The sequence below is a fragment of the Penicillium canariense genome, assembly GCF_028826845.1.
Source record: "Penicillium canariense strain IBT 26290 chromosome Unknown utg000007l_segment0_segment0, whole genome shotgun sequence".
NCBI lineage: Eukaryota > Fungi > Ascomycota > Eurotiomycetes > Eurotiales > Aspergillaceae > Penicillium > Penicillium canariense.
In genome coordinates this window covers 1010543-1024992 of record NW_026622734.1, presented here as the reverse complement: position 1 = coordinate 1024992, position 14450 = coordinate 1010543, and the positions used below count along the sequence as shown (strand labels likewise).

Genomic DNA, 14450 nt, shown 5'->3' with positions numbered 1-14450 from the left:
TTCATCCTCCCCACCCTCTCCTCCCCTCAACCACCCAACCCCAAACACCCTCCCACCCTCCACACTTCCCCCTCTCCTCTTCGGACTCCGCCCCGCCCTGCTGGCATTGACTTGTCTAGCATCCACGAAGACTCCGACACGCCTTTTCTGCTGCTCTGCTCTGCTCTGCTCTGCTCCGCTCCACCGCTGCCTCGCTTCGCTGCCGCAATTGAGTTTCGCAAGCCGACACTGCACGCTCTGCTTGACGGCCTCCCGTCCCTTGTCGCCATATTCCGCTGATTTCTATCGCGCTACTCGCCGGTAGTTTTCTGCCTTCCGTCCTGGTCACGAGAGATTTTCTTGTGACTGCCGAACGAACACATCGCGACGACCGCCTGAGTGATCTGATCTGATCTGATCCAGGCCGTTTCTCATCTTCGTGTCTTCTGGTGCATATACGTACACCAGATCCGAGAGCAGGATATACGTCTTCCTTCGCGGAGCGAACTAAGATTTTTTTTCCTTGCGTGGCTTTTTCGATCCAGCAATTTGACTTCAAGATGGCCGCTCCTACGCAACTTGCTTGTGCGTTTGCTTCCCTCCTCCTCCTTCGGCCCCCCTCTGATAAAACCTATACTCTTCACGGCCTGCAGCCTGGTCGAATGGATCGGTGGCATGGCGGACTGGGTATATGATCTCTGGTTGGGCATTGAACTGATTGGGCGCTAGACCGAACTCTCAAGGGGATTGGCATTATGGATGCCGCCCCCGTCTATGAGCCCTTGTCGGGATTTGCGAGGTAAGACTCTGAGGTGTCGAAAGAGTGAGAGAGAGGCTGAATTGTCTGGCTGACTTGTGGTTCTTTGCACTAGACCTGAGGGGAACCTCCGCTGCAGCGCTTACTCGCCATGCGGCCGTTACTTCGCATATGCATCGCCTGAACAGTAAGCCTTTGGAATTTTACCATTGCCTCTTCAATCCGAAGTCTAACCAAACATCTTTTTGTTGATAGGGTCACCATTGTGGACGCCTCTGTGGGCCTCACCGTCTCGACCATTCCCGCCGACAACGTGTTCGAGCTGGGCTTTTCGCCGCTTGGCACCTACGTGATCACCTGGCAACGGCCAACCAAGGACGCCAACGGTGATGCTACGAAGAACCTCAAGGTGTGGCGCGCAGTCGAGGCCGGAGACGAGCACTCGGTCGTGGGCCAGTTTGTCCAGAAGTCCCAGACTGGCTGGAACCTGCAGTACACCCCTGATGAGAAGCTGTGTGCCCGCGTCGTGACCAACGAGGTCCAGTTCTACCAGAGCGACAACTTGTTGTCCGTGTGGAATAAGCTGCGTGTGGAGGGGGTGGCGGATTTCGCCCTCTCGCCGGGTCAGACCCAGTCCATTGCGGTCTTTATTCCCGAGCGTAAGGGCCAGCCCGCTGCTGTCAAGGTGTTCATTGTGCCGCAGTTCGGTGCTCCTGTCTCACAGAAGAGCTTCTTCAAGGGCGATAAGGTCCAGTTGAAGTGGAACTCGTCCGGCACGACCCTGCTTGTGCTGGCGCAGACGGATGTCGATAAGACTGGGAAGAACTACTACGGCGAGACTACGCTGTACTTGCTGAGCGCCAGCGGCACGTTTGATTCTCGGGTCGATCTCGGTATGTGGAATCTGAAGTCTGAACTACTGGAATAGCTATGGATTGCAGAGAAGCTAACTCAATTCCGCCTCCCACAGACAAAGAAGGACCCATTCATGATGTGAGTTGGAACCCCAACTCCAAGGAGTTCGGTGTTATCTATGGCTACATGCCAGCCAAGACCACCATCTTCAACGTGCGCGGAAAGCCCACACACACGTTCCCTCTGAGCCCCCGCAACACCATCTTGTTCTCGCCACACGGACGGTTCGTCCTGCTTGCCGGGTTCGGTAACCTGGCTGGCCAGATGGACCTCTACGACATGGAGAAGAACTTCCACAAGATCGCCACTGTTGAGGCCTCCAATTCCAGCGTGTGCAGCTGGTCCCCCGATGGCCAGTACATCCTGACCGCAACCACCAGCCCGCGCCTGCGCGTCGACAACGGCCTCCGCATCTGGCACGTCAGCGGCGGCCTCGTCTACAACGAGGAAATGACCGAGCTGTACGATGTCACCTGGCGCCCGCAGAGCCTCACCCAGCACCCGCTGGGCGACCCCTTCACCAAGCTGCCCGTGCCACACCCCTCCGCCACCGCGTACCTAAGCACGCGCAAAGCCCCTGTTAAGCCTGCCGGCGCCTACCGTCCTCCCGGCGCACGCGGCCAATTGACCCCGCTAGCCTTCAAGCGCGAGGATCAGGGCGGCGCTGCCTTCGTCCGTGACGGCGTCCCTGGCGCTGGCGCCGCCAGCGTCAACGGCTTCGGCAAGCCTCGCCGCCGCGAAATCCCCGGTGCCGAGCCTGTGGAGGAGTACCTGCCCCCGGGCGCCGCTCCCGGCGGTGGCGTCGCACTCCCGCATGGCGCAGAGAACGAGAAGCTCTCCAAGTCCGCCGCCAAGAACAAGAAGAAGCGTGAGGCCGCCAAGAAGGCTCGCGAGGACGGCGTCGATACCACACCCCCGGCGAACGCCCCTACCGGACCTAGCCCGGACCGCGCTCGCGGACGCGGCAAGAATAACGGCTCTCCCGTTAATGGCAATAGCAAGTCTGCGCCTGCACCTGCGGCTGCTGCAGCAGCACCTGCTCCTCCCCCTCCTCCTCCTGCCCCCGCCCCTGTTGCAGATCCTTCTGCGCAGGACAAGAAGATCCGCGGTCTGCTGAAGAAGATCCGGGCTATTGATGAGCTGAAGATGCGGCTTGCTGGCGGTGAGAAGCTGGAAGATACGCAGATGAAAAAGATTCAGACCGAGGATGCGGTGCGTAAGGAGCTGGATGCCGTTGGGTATAGCGGTTAGATGGGATCAGGTTTGGTGCTGATTAAGTCAGTGCTGATAACGCATATGCATTAGTGGGTTGGTGTGCTAGCGTGCTGTGTATACACTCTGTGTATAGTGCCATTTTGCATCCCCGCCCTGGGCCTGTATAAGTGCAGTGAAAATAGAAAACCACACCCAGATTGACCGTTGAATAGGCACGCATGCTTGATTTGTAATTTGTAGGGTATGGCTTGACGGTCGAGTCTATATAGACCAGACAAGACGTTTGTAAAAGTAACAGTGTACTACTACTTAAGTATACTATGCTACCCAATCGACCTGAGAACGGATTCTTCTTGGTTGTGCGTGAAACCCTTGTATTTACAGACAGAGGAGTGCCAGCTGAATTGGATTTTGTAACTACGAGGCCGAAATCATACGACCTCAATGAACAGACTCAGTGCAGTAGTACGTGATGTCCCATCTATGCCAATCCATGCACCGCAGTCAATCCCGGCCTGTTCCCTCCGTGCTACCAGCCACGCCCACCGATGTGAGTATTCGTCCGGAGACTGATCGGTGGTTCGTGGAGGGAGCTGGAGAGTACAAGTAAGCCCGGGAATCAACTGCGGGCATCGCGACGTATCGCGGGGACAAATGTCCCTAGCCGAAGCACAAGCTTCGTTGGAGATGGTGGTTGATATATCGCATCCGATACAGAGCTTATTCGCTTCCGGAGAAGGAATTTCAAGGCACGGACCTCGCCTTGCGCTCCACCTTACAGCGCGAATAGTGTTCTGTGGTTTTCCTAGGAGGAAGAAAAGAGCGGACTGCAAGCTAGAGAATGATGGAAGGTGTTAGAAGGTGTTAATCAAATATTTGTTCGTTGGAGCATGGGTATCATCTATGGTGGTCAGATGCCCCTTTCGAATCAAGTGAAGATGCGAGCCCGTTTCACAGGACTGCCGCCGACGCGTAGAGACCCACTGCCGCCTGCCATGCCGTTCAGGAGGCGGCCCATTCCCTCCACGTCCAGTTCGCCGCGGCGCAGCATCATCTGGTCTGCTTCTGCCTCCACTTCTTGCTTCACAACCTGGGCGGCTGCTGCATTGTCATCGGATTCGACTAGCTGTGGAGCAAGAATCACGATCTGGTGCTCGGCTGCGACAAGAATATCGAATGTTTGAGGCTGTGCGGTTCTGGACTGACGTAGCGGCGCAGGAAGATGGCTGATCGCTTGAAAATTTTCTCCCATCAGGTTAACTACCTGGAAAGGGGTCACGCGGCATCGGTTCGAGGCGTCAAAGGTACCGGTGGCTCGCACGGCGTTGCGCCAGAGTGAAAGCAAGCTCGGGATTACGGCACTGTGCTGGCCGTGTCGCATCAAGATTGATTCGTCGGGCAGGTCATGGGACACGTTGGTCTGACTGACAGAGATCTGGCCACGGAGAGAGGGACTGGCTGCAGTCATGGATCCTTTGAGAAGCGTGTCTTCACGAACTCGTCTCGTGGACGGGGTCATCGGAGCAAATCGTGACCGCTGCTCCGCCTCGGACTGGGTGTTAGTCAATGGAGCCACAATACGACCGCTGACGGCGTATGTAGTCAACGATCCCCCGGTGACTCCCTGCACATTCGACTGACGGTGCAGCGGGCCCTTTGTAGTTCCGGGACCAGCACCTTCAATATCCCAGACACCCCATTCGCCATCTGCCAAAAGTACCATGACAGCGCGTCCACCAAGGACCCAGTCGGCATCAATGATAGTCTTGCGTCGAGTCAGCCCATTCGGATTCTGCTCAAAGCCTGGGTACAGACTGATGAGCCATCGACCTTCGGTGTCGATGGTTCCGTATTCCTCCTGTGGAATTGACCCCCGCCGGGAGCCCTTGGAAGAAGTTCTTTGGATAGAACAGCAAGAGTACACCTTGGCGCAGCCACTGTGGAATGCCACCAACAGACTGGAGTGACGAGCGGAAGGATATGGGGAAGGATTGAAAGCAATTGTCTGAGCAGGGGATGGCAAGGCCCGCCGTTGAGAGACCAGGTCCTCTTCCACCAAACGATAGAGCACATCCTTACCAAAAGTCTCCTCTCGAAGTGGAATGCGATGGATCAAAAGGGCGCCCGATCCCTCAGCAGAATGTGTTGCAACCAGGAGGTCCCATTTCCCAGACCCTCCAGTTTGGCCGCTTCGCGACTTTCGACGATCTTGCTCATCCTCAGATTCCTGGAAGGTGAAGGTGAGAGAAACACCTCTGGGAATATCCTGGTGGGTCACGCCTCCATTGATTGTGACCTTTTGGATATTCCAGCTCCGTGGGTCCTTTTGTGCTGGGTGAGGTGGAAGAAGCGGCAAAGTGATGACCCGAGTGGAAAGGTCGGAACATACTGCCGCGACAACAATAGTGTGCTTCGCAACCGATGGGAAAGGATCGAGAGACGAGCGCACCTCGTCAGGAACAACACGAGGCACTGCCACACCGAGCACCCGACTTTCCAAAGGGATATCAATCTGTCGCAGAATCGGCTCATACGGAAAAGCAGGATCGACCTCAGTCTCCTCTGTAGCAAATTCAAAGCTAGGCTCTTCTTGTACTGCAGGTGCTGCAGAGGTGTCTTCCTCGTCGGAATCGATGATCATGACCGCATCATCGCCGTTATTTGCGCTTTTCACCTGCGTGGAGGGCGCGGCCTCCTTCAATTCGGAAAACTCCCTCCCTCCTCTCCATACGACCTTCAAGCCGGTTTCGTAGCCATAAATGATGATCGAAGAACCGTTGGGAGATCGCAAGGGGTAGGCTTGGGCTGCATGGATGCGATGCGGGAGTCGATAGCTGAAGATTTCGCGGAATCGCATTAGCCTCAGAACACGACGTGGTAGGAGTTCAGAACCAGATAAATCAGATAAATCAGTACCATAGCTGTAGTCCATCCTCCCTTGGTCGTACAAGCGGGTTAGTTGGAAACGAAGGCATAGTGCTGGGCGACCTGACGATATGCGAGAGCTTTGAGCACAAGCGCGCCGGATGGCACCGCAGGGATAGTAGGCGAGCTCGATTTCAATTGCTCGAGCGGATAAATCAAGGATCAGAAAGGGAATCTCGGGTGGGAACAAAAAGGTTGCGCGGCGTGACGGTCGACGCGGCGGCGGTTGAGGAGGAGTCGTTAAAGTTAAGTTGTTTTGGTCGGAAGCAAAAGAAGTCGGGCAAGTTGAGCGCTCCGCGTTCCTGCGCGTCTTCAACTCCCAACACCAAACCACTCGCCATGCCGTCCTAGCAGCGCACCCTGGATTAATACCGGATTTGACCATGGAAACAGCTGCTTCAGCATATTGGGTCCTCGGAAGATTATTTATGAAGGCGCACTACGATTGCTACTTTGTCCGCTAAGCGCTAAGCTGCTATTCAGCCCACCATGGCAACCACTCGCTCGCTCGGTCTCCACAAACCGTCGGCCGTCTCATACCTTGTTACGGAAGGAATTCTTCCTTCAGACCCCTCGGAAGATCAGTACAAATGGACGACATCCGTGGACGAGAATGGATTGACCGGCCCTGTAGACGACGAGCTGGTTTGGACGAAGCATTGTGTGGTATGGTCCCGTGCAGGCATGGTGAAGCGAGTATTTCGACTGGACCCGGAGAAGGAGGAGATTCGACATGCTCTATTCACTCAGTTCGCCGTCGGAAACATCAAACGCTCTATACATGAAGGAACGGGCAGTGCACCTCGGAATCGACTTCGCACGGCCGGCACGGGAACACATGCGCGGGCAGGAGGTCAAAAGAAGCGGAATGGAAGTGAGTCGATGCTACCAAGTTCGGGATCAACACTGGACTTGCATGGAGATGCCAGAGTAGCGGTGGTTGCTCCACAGCAGCTCAGCCAGAAGCTGTCGCGAGCGTTGGTGGTAGTCCTCAAGTCTCAGGCACACATATTCTTCGTTGCAGGGAACAGCCATACAATTCCCCTGCCATTTGAGGTTGATTCTGTGTTTGCAACACCCCGTGGATTACTTTTTCAGAGAAAGATTCCCGATGAGAGGGCCGAAGTCCAGATTCCAACTGCACCTCCCAATTCTTTTTTGGCCACCTCTCTTTTCGATCCTGGTGCCTCGCAGTCATTCGGGGTACCACCGGTAGCTCCCAGCAAAGGAAAACGGCAATCCCTGAAGCTTCCCTCCCCTAAGGGCTCCACATGGGAGCCAAACTCCAGCTCCAGCTCAGATCTTCCCCGGATATTTTCACTCATTGATCCTCATTCAGAGATGGGTTTGGTGGTGACATCGCAAGCGTCCGGACCCTTGCAGAGCAGTGTCAGCAGTGCTACGCGGCATAGGCCTTCGGGCTTAGGTGTGCTAGATCCCGCCGATGAGATCGTTTACATTTCGCGCCAAAACGAGCTCTCGACCCCAGGACAGGGGCGGACAGATGGCCCATTGATACTGGTTGTAACCATGAACACAAGCACTGGAATCTACACTGTTTGGACCGCACGGTACAGAGACGATGAGGCTGGCGGCTCAATCCAGGAGAAGACGCGACGGCATACCGAAGGCACTCGGTCCAAAAGACGAAGCTCGCACTTCGGAATGGCCACTGGTGCAACCACACCAGCAGCTCGCCCATCCGCAGCCCGTGAGAGCTTTGGGCCGTGGACTGAGAACTGGACTTCGTCCCAGCAACCTGAGAACAAGACTGATGCCGAGGACGACTTGGTCTCGAGAGTTGCGCAGGATTTTGGAGACGTCGGTGTACCTCTCAAAGCTTCCAGACGAGTCAGCTCTTTACTTGCACGAACAGACCTCGCCACAAGCCAAGATCGCATAACATTTTCCGATCTTGCTACGGGCAGTCAGTCAAATACTGCGCCTCACGGTGGACTCAGGCAGTCTATTGGAGCAGCCAGTGCCCGAGGAAGCTTTGGCTTCAACCCTCGTGCTTCCCTTCCTCCGGCAACGGGATCTGTCTACAGCACTACAGGAAGTTTTGTGGATGCTCCAGTGGACAGGCTGCTTGAAGAGCTCAACAGTGATGTCCTATCCGAAGGGTTTGAGAACATTGCCCATCGTGAATCAGCTTCAGGTCTACCCGAGGAGCTTCTACTTTCCAAAGTGGAGAGCTTCTCTGCTAAGTTCTCTGGTAATTTCCGCGGATCTACTCAGCATGTATCATCTCGCCATCTGAAAGTCTGCACGCTATCTTCGTCCGACTATAGCAGCGCGCAGAATGGCAATGTCACATCGGTGGCGATCTTCATCGTGGATCAGGATTCACGGAATATGACTATAGTGAACTTGAGAGCAGAACGAGTGGCGACATCAAAGAGTCGAAAGTTGGCCAAAAAGACCAAACAGGCAGAAAGGCGTCCGTTGCTGGTGCATGCAACGGGTGTCCAACACATTCCCAATGTTCGGGATGCACAGAAAGTCATCGATGGTGAGATGTCGCGTATTCTTACATTGAGTGTCATGGACAATGGACAGCGAGAGTTGTCCTTGCAGACTTTATGGGGTAGTCCAATTAAGGTCGACATACCTGACCCACTGCAGCTTTATGAGCCATACGGGGTTTCCGCCGACAAGCTTGTAAGCCGCACTAGAGAAAGTGGTGTCAATCGGGTTATGGCAGATCCCGACCTTGTTTTCAACGCATTTGATCACAGTTGCTCGCGAGGAAAGATCGACTTGGTGGATACGGAGAAGCAGCGCCACAGAATACAGATCCGAATGGAGCCTCGCAATGACCTCGTGAAGAAAATCCTCAAGATCTGCAAGTTCGTTCTTCGTGACGCAGAGAAAGCTGGGGACGGTATATTGGTGGGCTGGTGGGAGGTCATGAAGTGGCTTCGAGGAAAGGACGAAGTCGAAAATGACCTCGAATGGACTGCTATGGTCATCGTCTTGTTCTCCCTGGCAGTCCCCTTCATCAAACAACCTCAGCCTCAAACTCCAGCTAAACGGACACGTCGAAAAAAGGGCCTTCTTCGGTCAAGCAGTGGCAGCTATATCGACTTGGAAAGCTGGGAGTCTATGCTTGACCTGGAGTCAGGATCATCTGGTGTTGTCGCGCCATGGATGAACGATAGTGCCTGGGGGTGGATTGTTGAACAAGATGCGATCGCAGATCTGGCAGCTCCCCATGCAAGTCGCACGCCGAAAAATGAGCAGCCAAATGCAAGCAGGTCCACGTATCGCCACAACTCCTACCTGCTACGTTGCGTATCTTTAAGCCGCGAATTTCTACAAAGCCCCCAGGGTGCTAGAGCCACTGGCCCTGACGGCTACTTGCCAGTTTCCGGGGCTTTTGCTGAGAACACAAGATGCACTGCGTTAGGTACCATCCTTGTTGGCCTTCACCTCTTACGAGAGGAGCAGAAGCTTTCCATTTCCGACACCGAAGAGTCTCAACAGCCATTGGGCCTGCTTGCCCCTGTTCTGGCACAGCTTGGTGGTTGGTTAGGCTGGCAGTCCTGGAAATGGAGCGAGGACGCTTACTTCGGCACCGAAATGGCTAGTATGGAACGCTGGCGATTTGAAGATAGTCAGATCTCTCTGCTCGGCGTCCCCGCTCAACCGTTCCCGCCTCCGTCAATATTTGCCTTCCTCCTTGAAGGTGCACGTCAAGCACCGACACCATTCATTACACTCCTTGATATTGTCAATGCGTCGGACCGGACCCCCAGAAAGGGGCGGATGTGGAAAGAGTGCTTCAATGTCACACCCAGGTCGTTGGCATTGAGTGGCTTCCTGTCTGATGTCCATCGCGTATCAACGCCCTTGGAAAAGATCAAGCTCTTCCATCGATGGGGGCTAACCAAGAGCATCATCGACACTTTCCCCGAAGGTGTGAGTGCACCGTTGTATGAAGCTGTGATGCAATGCCAAATCGAAGCATCGACCTCTTGGGATGCCACGCTCTTGGAACTCATCGACCGAGAGGATCTTTACATGTCAATGAATCCCGCGCAGACCAACTCATTCGCAACGCCGCAACAGCCTGTAGTCTCCCATGATGCCCAGCGCGATTTTCATCATATCAGCAGCTCGGCACTGGAAATCGACGCCATCAACGCCTTCGAAGCTTCTGCGGAGGCCGATCGGTTCTCTGTGACTAGGCTCGTCTTCCGCGAGGACAAACGTTTCTTAGAGGCAGCTCGACTCTTGAATCAGTCTAAGGCGCCGGTGGCAGACTGTGTTCCCGAACCGGAGTGGACAGACTCTGACCTCCTGGAGGCTCAGAAAGAAATCGTGCAGCTTGTCTCGTTCCGAACATTGTCTACTCCCGCCGGCCGTGCTTTACTGTCGTTCAGTGGCCGTCTGCCTTTGCTGACCGAGAAGCTGCCGATCCCGTCGTTCTCTTTGCAGTGCATTATGAAGCCATCCAATGTTACCGTCAGTGCTGAGAGAAGCGCATTCACCGAGGAAAAGGTCTGTTGGGCGTTTTTCCACAATGGCGTTTCCACAGGCCTAGCTATCTCCAAGGCTTCCAAGGGAATTGACACATCGTGGATTCTATTTAACAAGCCGCAAGAGCTCACCAATCGGCATGCCGGTTTCTTGCTCGCTCTGGGATTGAATGGCCACCTTAAGTCTCTGGCTAAATGGGTGGCCTTCAAGTATTTGACTCCCAAACATACCATGACCTCCATCGGTCTGCTGCTTGGCCTCTCTGCGTCGTACCTGGGTACCATGGACACCTTGATTACCCGTCTCCTTTCAGTCCATGTTACGAGAATGCTACCGATGGGAGCTGCCGAGCTTAATCTATCACCGCTGACCCAAACTGCCGGTATTATGGGGATTGGCTTGCTCTACTGCGGCTCTCAGCACCGGCGGATGAGCGAGGTCATGCTATCCGAGATCGAGAACATTGACCAGGACGAGCAGTCCACATCCCAGGAGGACCTGCGAGACGAAGGATACCGCCTATCAGCAGGGTTTGCATTGGGCATTATCAACTTGGCCAAGGGGAAGGACTTACGGGGCATGCGAGACATGCACATTGTGGAACGCTTGCTAGCAATTGCTGTGGGCACCAAGAACGTTGATCTTGCCCATGTGCTGGATCGAGCCACGGCTGGTGCGACAATTGCGTTGGCTATCATCTTTATGAAGACCAATGATCAGGTCTTGGCTCACAAGATCGACATTCCCGATACTGCCGTGCGCTTTGACTATGTGCGCCCCGATCTCTTCCTCTTGCGGACTCTAGCACGACATCTCATCATGTGGGATAGCATCAAGCCAGACATGAAGTGGGTCAATGCCAGCCTGCCGCAGGTGTACCAACGACGTGCTCGTCTTCGAGGCGTGTGCCAACTCCGTAGCGAGGATATGCCCTTCTTCAATATCCTCGCTGGTCTCTGCTTAGCCCTGGGTCTTCGCTACGCTGGGTCAGGTGATTCTCAAGCCCGCGATCTTCTGCTGTTCTATCTCGACCAGTTTATTCGCATCTCGCGTCTCCCGGTGCTCAACTATGATGCCAAGCTCGCACGTAACTCAGTTAGGAACTGTCAAGACGCGGTATCTCTGTCTGCTGCGGCTGTCATGGCTGGCACGGGTGATCTGGCTTTGTTCCGACGCCTGCGCTCTCTTCACGGCCGGGTCGACCCCGATACGCCCTACGGCAGCCACATGGCCGCGCACATGGCCATCGGCACGCTCTTCCTCGGTGGAGGGAGTTACACTCTCGGCACCTCAGACCTGGCCGTTGCCTCACTTCTCTGCGCCTTCTATCCCATCTTCCCTACCACCGTCCTCGACAACAAATGCCATCTACAAGCCTTCCGCCACCTCTGGGTGCTTGCTGCAGAGCCACGCTGTCTCGTTCCCCGAGATCTCGACACCCGCCGCCCCATCTTCATCCCTATCACCATCACCTCCGACAGCGGCTCAACACGCACCATAAACGCCCCCTGTCTCCTCCCTGACCCCAGCGGGATATCTCGCATCGAAGTCCGGGGCCCAGATCACTGGCCTCTCATCCTGGACTTCACGCAAGATGACGCTCTCCGCGACAAATTCCGCCAGGGTGACCCGTCCGTCTACCTTCGCCGCAAAGCCACCTACAGCCCCTCTGGCGCCTCAACCTCCGTCTTCGCCTCCACCCTCACCGGCCTCAGCGAGGCCCAGGACATTCTCCCCGCCGCCGCTGCCTCAAACCCAGCGAAGGGCCTCCCGCCCTCGACATGGCCCAACCACGCCGCACTGCTATCGAGTTCGCTGTCCGCCGCCGCAACCCCCTCCCAGTCCCCTTGGGATTGGATCTTCGCCCTCCCCCCCTGGCGGGCCTGGACATTCGCGAGCGCTCGCTCGTCCTGCCGTCGTCCTTCCCGACGCCGGCGCCCCGCAATAGCACGCACCTTATCACGGCGCCGCCATGGCTGCGCACGTCGGCCGTCGACGCCCGACTCGCGCTGTCGCAGACCGTTCGTAATATCGTCCAGGCTGCGCGGGGCCGGGGCGCCGATCCGGACGAGGTTCGTGACCGTGTCTGGCAGCTTCGTCTCCTGTTTGATTGGTTGGACCGGGTGCAGGCTGGTGATGAGCGGGAGATGCTGGTGGGAGATGTGCATTTGCAGCAGAATCAAAATCAGGCGTCTGGGCTGTGGTTGAGGAGGGACTTTGTGGAGGAGGCGAGGTGGCAGATTTGGGGGGTGCAGAGTGAAGATCGTGGGGAAGAATCGTGATAGATCGAAGAGGGTATTACAGACCCAGGCGGTTTTGTTGGTTGGATTTTTTATGCGCACCTGGGATTCGTGGACCTGCTACGGGAGCGTTCTTGTATGATATGATATCCATGATAATGCATGCGACGTATCCTTGTTTTGTATATGGTTTGGTGGTTCCAAGGCATCAAGTCATCCAACATAGGTAGTTGCCGGGTGCTCGAAGAGGTGAGCTACACATCCCCGCAGACCGGCGCTGTAGACTGATAGTCTCTAGCCCACGACACACGACGATAGCCCGTGACAACGAACCAAGACTACTGCGATCGAATCTGGCCCTCCTTCAAGAACCCGCGGTCCCCGCCGCCGCCCTTCTGCCACAACCACACACCCTCCATCGCCCACGCCGCAGCGCTAGCATGCCGCCCAATGCCCGACGCGACAGGCATCGTAGGACGCTCTTTCTCGTTCTTTTCTTCTTTCTCGCCCTTATCTTCCGCACTTGCACGCGCCCTCCTCGGGCTCTGCCCTGAAGCGCCCTCCGCCTCGGCCAACATGCCCCCCACAATGCCCTCCTTCTCAATCACATACCATAACCCCTCCGACAACTGACCCCCCCGATCTCCGAATTCCGCCCGCCCAAGCCGAAACAATATCCGGCCCAAAACCTGCCACGCCACACACCGCTGCACCGCAAACGTCGACCTCGACAGAATCGCCAGCTCGGGAATCGTATACCCCGCTGCCAGCGGATCGTCTCCGTGATGATGCAGTCCCAAGCTTGTCGGGAGCTGCAGCGAAGTCGACGGCGCGAGGATCTCGCCGCGAAGCGAGAAGCGGATTGCCGAGGGCGCGACTGAGATCGCGCTGCTGGAGGGGTGATAGGCGGAGGTGGAGTCTGGATCTTCGGCGTCGCTGGAGGGTGGATGCAGCCAGGAGAGCGAGGATGAATCTGTGGATAGCTCGGGGAAGTAATGCGATTGGAGGTCTGTGAGGAAGGAGGGGGAGGATGGGTCTAGAGTTGGCATCGGTTGGGTTGGGCGGGGGAAGTGGAAGGTTTCGATGACTGAGGGGTCCATTATGGGGGTTTCAGAGGCGGGATGGAGGTCTTTGGGGAGGTGGGCGGGTGGGCGGTCGTCGTGGCCGGGCGGTTGTGGTGTGATTGAGTGTTTTTGAGCAGATGAGGGCGCTGGCTTTGCGTCAGATGCGGGGGCGGGAATGTCGAAGGAGACGGATTTCCTGGGCTTTGCGGCCGCTGATTCTTCCGCGGCGAGTGTCAACGGAGCTTCGGCTGGCTCGGTGCTAGCCTTTTCATCCTCATCGATTCGGGCCCGTCGGAGGAATCGCTCTAGGAGTCCTGGATCCATCGAGGCCATCAGCTCCTCCCGCTCCCGCTGAATCTGCGCCTCTGACATGGAGGCCAGATGCCGGCGGTTCTCCTCGCCAATCGCGCCCTTGTCATCCTGGGCTGCTGGCAGAGTAGTCGGTGGAGCAGGGGCCTCCCTCGCTGCTTGCTGTTCCGCTCGTCGCTGCTTGAACGAGGAAGGCTTGTCGCGACGCCGGTGCGCGGGGAACCCGGTCGAGGACGCTGACGTTGACGTGGGAGGTGCCGGGGCAGGCGGTGTGGCAGAGGTCGGCTCACGTTCACGGATCTCGCCAATCAAGGAGAAGGGTGACGGGATGGGATCAATGGGGATAGTAGGGGTGTCATCGTCCAGGTCGAGGACGAAACGCTCGCCTCGAAACGCCATGGCTCAGCTTTGAGGGAGAAGAAGAGAAGTTATGTCAGCGCGGGGCCTGCGGCTCAAAAGGCTAAAACGGGGTGCAGGAGCTAGCCAAATTAGGTTAGCTTGAGATGATCGGGTGTGCTAGTCCCAAAGAAGACGCCATTTGCTGCCAAAATAGGCCTTTAATAC

The 14450-nt window shown here is 56.2% G+C and overlaps 4 protein-coding genes across 4 annotated transcripts; 2 read left to right on the top strand and 2 right to left on the bottom strand.

The window, feature by feature from the left end:
* Positions 1-539: 539 nt before the first annotated feature.
* Positions 540-2902, top strand: N7482_009385 (translation initiation factor 2A; the record flags this gene model as incomplete). Its single annotated transcript, XM_056691509.1, has 5 exons — positions 540-666; positions 709-778; positions 852-923; positions 992-1629; positions 1707-2902. The coding sequence occupies 5 exons, from the start codon at positions 540-542 to the stop codon at positions 2900-2902; spliced, it is 2103 nt and encodes a 700-aa protein (XP_056539215.1).
* Positions 2903-3794: 892 nt separating this feature from the next.
* On the bottom strand, positions 3795-5723 carry N7482_009384 (uncharacterized protein; the record flags this gene model as incomplete). The annotated part of the gene is made up of 1 exon (XM_056691508.1): positions 3795-5723. The coding sequence occupies one exon, from the start codon at positions 5721-5723 to the stop codon at positions 3795-3797; it is 1929 nt and encodes a 642-aa protein (XP_056539214.1).
* Positions 5724-6280: 557 nt separating this feature from the next.
* N7482_009383 (anaphase promoting complex subunit 1) lies at positions 6281-12555 on the top strand (the record flags this gene model as incomplete). The annotated part of the gene is made up of 2 exons (XM_056691507.1): positions 6281-12083; positions 12116-12555. 2 exons carry the CDS (start codon positions 6281-6283, stop codon positions 12553-12555), a joined length of 6243 nt encoding a protein of 2080 aa, XP_056539213.1.
* Positions 12556-12851: 296 nt separating this feature from the next.
* Positions 12852-14285, bottom strand: N7482_009382 (uncharacterized protein; the record flags this gene model as incomplete). The annotated part of the gene is made up of 1 exon (XM_056691506.1): positions 12852-14285. The coding sequence occupies one exon, from the start codon at positions 14283-14285 to the stop codon at positions 12852-12854; it is 1434 nt and encodes a 477-aa protein (XP_056539212.1).
* Between the last annotated feature and the right edge of the window lie 165 nt (positions 14286-14450).